We start from the raw sequence: 6,661 nt of genomic DNA, 5'->3' as shown, positions 1-6,661 counted from the left end.
AGCCTGGGCAAGAGAGTGAGACGCTGTCTGAAAAAAAAAAAAAAAAAGAAAAAGAAAAAAATGAAAAAAAAAAAGGAGAAATTTGGACACAGAAACAGACACATACCCACAGGGACAACGTCATGTAAAGATGAAGGTGGAGACTGAAGCAGTGTGGCTACAAGCCAAGGAATGTCAAATATTGTCAGCAAAGCAAACCGCCAGAGGCTAGGAGAGGGATCTGGAACAGACTCCCTTAGAAGGAGCTAATCTTGTTCTTCGTCTTGGATTTCCAACCTCCAGAAACAGGAGAGAATAAATTTCTGTTGACTAACACCCCCAACCCCCACAGTTTGTGGCACTCCTACAGCAGCCCTAACAAACTCGTATACCCCACCTATTTAATTAACTAATTAATTCATTAATTCCTTCATTCATTATTCATTTTTTTTCGAGACCAAGTCTTGCACTGTCACCCCAGGCTTGAGGGCAGTGGTGTGACCTCGGCTCACTGCAACCTTCGCCTCCCAGGTTCAAGCGCTTCTCCTGCCTCAGCCTCCCAAGTAGCTGGGATTATAGACACCTGCCACCATGTCCCACCAATTTTTGTATTTTTAGTAGAGACGGGGTTTCACCATATTGGCCAGGCCTGTCTTGAACTCCTGTCCTCTAGTGATCCACCTGCCTTGGCCTCCCAAAGTGCTGGGATTACAGGCATGAGCCACTGCTCCCGGCCTATTTTTTATAGAGATGAGGTCTTGCTGTGTTGCCCAGGCTGGTCTCAAACTCCTGGCCACAGCCTTCCAAGTAGCTGGGACTGCAGGTGCATGCCACCATGTCCAACTATGCCAATTATTTTAAAGCACATTCTAGGCAGTGTATGATAGGTTTCTTCTCTTTTCTTTTCTTTTCTTTCTTTTCTTTTCTTTCTTCTTTTTTTTGAGTCAGGGTCTTGATCTGTTGCCCAGGCTGGATTGCAGTGGTGCGATCTCAGCTCACTGCAGCCTCCACCCCCAGGGCTCAAGCGATCCTCCTGCCTCAGCCTCCAAAGTAGCTGGGACCACAGCCACACCACCATACCCAGCTAACTGTTCTATTTTTAGTAGAGATAGGGTCTCACTATGTTGCCCAGGCTGGTCTCAAACTCCTGTGCTCAAGCGATCCTCCCGCCTCAACCTCCCAAAGTGCTGGGATTACAGGCATGAGCCACCAGGCCCGTCTGTATCATTTTTTTTCTGATGCCTGTTTTTATCCTCAATCTGGCTGAGGGATTCCGGTGTGGGGGAATACGTTCTGACCCATTTCTTTTGAAAATCTGTCTGGGCAGCAGTTGGTCTCACCATGTTTCCTGACAGGTATGACGCAGACTGAACCACATTTATACTCCTGGCTGCAACTCTCCAAGCTGGGCCAGGCACTGTCAGGCCAACAGCTGGGTGTTACTCTAGGCCTTGATGCCCCAACAAGACTGGCAAGAGGAACAGTAGTGAGGCGGCATTTTCTGCTGAGCTTCGGCACGCCTTTAACTGTGTGGGTTTTTTTTTTTTTTTGAGACAGAGTCTTGCTCTGTCGCCAGGCTGGAGTGCAGTGGTGCGGTCTTGGCTCCTGCAACCTCCGCCTCCCGGGTTTAAGTGATTGTCCTGCCTCAGCCTCCTGAGTAGCTGGGACTACAGGCACCCACCACCACGCGCAGCTAATGTTTTGTACTTTTAGTAGAGACTGGGTTTCACCATGTTGGCCAGGATGGTCTTGATCTCTTGACCTCGTGATCCACCCACCTAGGCCTCCCAAAGTGCTGGGATTATAGGCGTGAGCCACTGCACCTGGCCTTAACTGTTTTTTTTTTTTTTTTTGCTGTTGTTGTTTTTGAGACCGAGTCTCACTCTGTCACCCAGGCTGGAGTGTAGTGGCGTGATCTTGGCTCACTGCAAGCTCTGCCTCCCGGGTTCATGCCATTCTCCTGCCTCAACCTCCTGAGTAGCTGGGACTGCAGGTGCCCGCCACCACGACCGGCTAATTTTTTGTATTTTTAGTACAGACAGGGTTTTACCGTGTTAGCCGGGATGGTCTCGATCTCCTGACCTCGTGATCCACCAGCCTCGGCCTCCCAAAGTGCTGGGATTACAGGCGTGAGACACCACGCTCGGCCAACTGGTTTTAATAGCTTTTTCTTTTTTATTTAGTCAAATCTGCTGCTTCAAGGAGCAAAGTCTATGTCCGCTGAGGGTGTTTGGAGAATGTGTTGCAATCTCCGAAGGCAATCCCGAGAGAGGAATTCCAGAGATGTTTTCAGTCAGGGGTGGCCCAGCAGCTAGGGATGGCTGTGTGGCCGCTTAGCCTGGCCAGGCCCACACAGGCAGAAGGCAGTCCTGATTGACTTTATTTTATTTATTTATAGATGGAGTCTCCCTCTGTCGTCCAGGCTGGAGCACAGTGGCACTATCTTGGCTCACTGCAACCTCTGCCTCCTGGATTCCAGTAATTCTCCTGCCTCAGCCTCCTGAGTAGCTGGGATTACAGGCGCCCACCACCACTCCCGGCTTGGCCAGGGTGGTCTCAAAACTCCTGACCTCTGGTGATCCACCTGGCTGAGCCTCCCAAAGTTCTGGGATTATAGGCGTGAGTCACCGCACCCAGCTGGTTGACTTTAAATAAATCGATCACATTGTCTGCATTATAGTCTGTTATGGCTGTTAAGAAAAATTAACTTGGCAGGCAAACAACCTCAGCAAAATCAAAAATTGGGATGCTGTTTTTTTTTTTTAAGACTGTTTCACTTTGTCACCCATGCTGGAGTGTGGTGGTTCGATCTCTGCTCACTGCAACCTCTGCTTCCTGGGCTCAGGTGATCCTCCCACCTCAGCCTCCCAAGTACCTGGGACCACAGGTAGACACCACCATGCCCACTTAATTTTTGTATTTTTTGCAGAGACAGGGTTTCACCATGTTGCCCAGGCTGGTCTGGAACTCCTGGGCTCAAGTGCTCCTCCCACCTTGACCTCCCAAAGTGCTAAAGTTACAGGTGCGAGTCACCACGCCCAGCTGGTGTTTTTAAACATGTGCTTATCTGCTCACTTACAGCGAGACATTTACTTTTCTGACTGTGCTTACAGGAAGTCACTCTGAAAACTCAGGTTTACACATGACATCTAATTGCACAATCAAGCACACGCTCTCAGGCTGCATGAAGTACTGTCGCAGACAGGACTGCAAACACTCTCGGGGTGGGAATGGCTGGCAGCAGTGCTCAGGAGAAGGATGTGACAGGAGTCAGCTCCTAGGAAGTGCTGGCGCCCACGCACCTGTGAGCTCCGGGAGTCTGACTCACCGGGTAAGTGAATTCTTGTAATTTCCACAAACAGCCCTGGGGTTCCCTTAAACCAGACTGTGAGCCTCTTGAGATGGTGGATCCTCAGTGGTGCCCAGAACCCGGGAAGGAGCCCAACGTGCCCAATGCAGTTATTAAAAATGACACTGAGAAGTTATCTGTTTACCCTCCTTGATTCAAAAATACAATTTATTTTAAAAACAAAGAGAGAATGGATGCAGGAGCCCACCTGGGCTCTCTGTGGAGTCGCCCCTTCCCAATGGCGATGGCCACTCCCTGTGGCCTCAGTTTCCTCCCTGGAATGAGGGGGTCCAGGTGGCACCGTCCTCGAAGGGTGGGCGTGGGCCTGAGGCTCCCAAGTCAGCCACGGGCTCTGCCTGGCTCAGAAGAGGTGCTTCACATCACGAGTGGTACGGGGTGGCCACCGGGCCCTGGGTAGCGTGGGGCGGGGGTCAGGGGAAGTTGCTGTAGGGCAGGTTGAAGGGGTAGAGGGGTTTGTAACGCGAGTCCTGCCAGAGCAGCTTGTCCTCCAGGAAGGCGATGGTGGGCAGCGTCAGGACCAGCGTCTGGTGCTTGAGCATGCTGTGCACATTTAGGCCTGGGGGCGGGGTGGGGGACAGTCAGGGCGGGACTGCCTCTCTCCTCATCCCACCCACATCGGAGTCCCTTTGTGCTTACAGAAGAGAGACCTTCACTGTGGTCTAGTGTGACTTTGTGAGCCCAGCAGCCCGGGGCCAGACCCTGCCGGGCCGCTTGTTGCCTGTAAGCCTCTGGCCAAGGAGCTGCTCCCAGATCATCATCCGCTGGCCGAGTCCCTCGGAACGCCAGGCTCGGCCCTGTGCCTGGCCGGGACTCCTGGCTCCCATTCCGGTGAGGGAGACCCAGGGCAAACGATGGGAGGGCAGGGGAGTGACGGGACGGGTCATGCAGGGCCTGATGTGCCACCCTGAGGACTTGGGCTTTCATCCTGAGAGCGCTGGGAAAGCCGGCGAGGGCTGTGGGTTGAGGGACAGGACCTGACTCAGGCTCACGTCGCCATCTGGTGGCCGTGAAAGGAACAGACTGTGGCTTTGGCAGAGGTGACCTTGGATCCTTTTTTTTTTTTTGAGGCAAGAGTCTCGCTCTCTCCCCCAGGTTTGGGTGCAGTGGTGCGATCATGACTCACTGAAGCCTTGGCCCCCAGAGCTCAAGCTATCCGCCTAGCTCAGCCCCCTGAGTAGCTGGGACTACAGGTGCACACCACCACGCCTAACTTTTTAATTTCTAGTACAGATGGGAGCCTCACTATATTGGCCAGACTATCTTGGCCTCCCAAAGTACTGGGATTACAAGCATGAGCCACCATCCCCAGCCAAGCACCTCTTTAGGAAAGATTATTGCTTTGGGCAAGCTGAGAGTTGGGTCTGGGCGCGTGGTCACTGCCCAAGGCCACTCAGCGACCAGATGCTGGATTTGAACTGCTGTGATTCTAACAGTGGAGACTGCACGTGCACACTCTGGGGGCCTGGGCCTTAGCTCACCAACAGCGGGGATCAGGTTGAAGGTCTTGAGCCTAGAGGTGGCCTCCACGATGCTCTGTGGCATCTCCTCGTATGTCCTGTAAGAGAGGACAGGGAGTGGGGGTTGAACCCTCAAAGTACAGAGCTCAGGCCCCCTGCCCCTGCTCTGCCCTGTGTCCTCACAAGTCCACGAGGAGCACGGAGTCCCCCCAGCGGCGGTAGCGCGCCAGCTCCGTCAGGTACTGTGGGTCTCCGGTGGGCAGCTCTAGGGAGTCCATAATGTGCAGGTCATCCTGGTGAAAGGAAAGGATGGTTTGAGCCTTGGGTCCAGAGCAGCCCCACCTCTAGCAGCTGTCTGGGCCCCCCATGGCTATACCTGGGCCAGCTTGATGCTCAGTGCCACTTTGAGGCCCAGGGCCCGCACCTTCATGGGCAGCATGTAGTAGTAACTCGTGGGGCCCCGGGGGCCATGGGCAACACCTCCTGTGGGGACAGAGGCGTGTGAGCAGGGAGGGGCCACTGCAGAGCTTGGAGGTCAGCAATCTGCTGCAGTGGCTGGCATGGGGTGACAGGAGAGAGGGGGCACTGCCAGGAATCAGGCAGAGAGGGTGGGGCCTCAGGGGAGGCTGGATCAGGGACAACATGGGACCAGTGACTTTGCTTCACTGGTCTTCAGTTTCCCCAGCTGTCACACTCTGAGACAGGGCTGGCGAAGGTGGCTCATACCAGCACTTTGGGAGGCTGAGGACGGAGATCACTTGAGCCCAGGAGCTCAAGGCTGCAGTGAGCTATGATTGCGCCACTGCACTACAGCCTGGGCAATACAGTGAGATCCTGCCTCAAAAGCAAACAATAAAAAAAACAAATCACCTTGAGATCGGACAGTTCCTGCCTCACAGGACACCAGGAGTTATGGTGTGGGTTCCGTAGAGTGGCTAGAGGGTGAACTTAACTCAAGCACAGCTGTTAATGCTGAAATTATCAGGAGGTTCGAACTTTCAGGTCTAGGGGGAGAGGGAGGCATCAGGCACACTTTCCAGTGGAGCTAGCAGTATGATTTGGGAGCAGTAACAGTTGGGGAGACCCCTGCAAGCACCATGTGTTGGTGTTCGCCCTCGCCTGGGCCTTGGATATGCAGCAGAGAAGACGACAGACATGGTCCCTGCCCTCATGCCATTCACATTTCGGCAGGGCAGAAAAGAGGCTCAGCTGTAGAAGAAATCAGGGTAGCCCTGGGGGATGTGGAAGGAAAGGAGATCAAGGGGGGCTTCCTGGAGGAGGTGTGGCCCAGAACCCTGAAAGGTGAGGAGAGCTGGCCGGGTAAACAGGTGACGGGGTGGCTGGCACCACTCTGAATCATCCTGTTAGCATCCAAGAAAATAAAAAGTTAAAAACAAACCAACAACTACAACCAAAAAAAAAAAAAGAGAGTCATCTCTGCCTGGTCAGAGAGGGAAAGGAGGGGATGAGGGGGCAAGGTGTGCAGCCACCAGGGCCCACGATGACAAGGAGGAGTTCAGGTTCCACGCAAAGGCTGAGGGAGGTGGGAGATTTAGGAAGAGCTCTCCGGGTGCTGTGGGAAGTGTGGGTCAGGAGAGGATGACAGGAGGTGAGGTCAAGAGGGGCTGTGGCTACGGGCTGAAGAGGGAGGGCATGAGAGGAGGAGGAGTGGATGGCTCCCAGATCTGTCCCCCAACGGGTAGTGAGGTCCAAGGACCTCAGTTCCAATGTCACCATCCCAGTGGTTCCATGAGGTGGAGGGAACAGGGCTGACACGATACCACGCCAGATGTGCGCAGCTGTGTGTGAGTAAACACCCAGGTCCTTCCCTGGCTCCCCCACCCCTCTCCGCCCC

The 6,661-nt window shown here is 53.8% G+C and overlaps 1 protein-coding gene across 1 annotated transcript in view; it reads right to left on the bottom strand.

Annotated features, from left to right (window-relative positions):
- Window positions 1-3,473: 3,473 nt before the first annotated feature.
- Window positions 3,474-6,661, bottom strand: part of MRPL4 (mitochondrial ribosomal protein L4) — a 16,004-nt gene continuing 12,816 nt past the window's right edge. The window contains 4 exon segments of the mRNA XM_011994382.1: window positions 3,474-3,905; window positions 4,828-4,904; window positions 4,990-5,099; window positions 5,183-5,333. Of these exon segments, the coding sequence (XP_011849772.1) occupies window positions 3,709-3,905; window positions 4,828-4,904; window positions 4,990-5,099; window positions 5,183-5,333 (535 nt within the window). The 3' untranslated portion in view covers window positions 3,474-3,708.

Source organism: Mandrillus leucophaeus, unplaced genomic scaffold (genome assembly GCF_000951045.1).
Source record: "Mandrillus leucophaeus isolate KB7577 unplaced genomic scaffold, Mleu.le_1.0 Scaffold112, whole genome shotgun sequence".
NCBI lineage: Eukaryota > Metazoa > Chordata > Mammalia > Primates > Cercopithecidae > Mandrillus > Mandrillus leucophaeus.
Note: the sequence above shows the minus strand (reverse complement) of the source record. Positions and strands in the feature narration are given on the sequence as shown.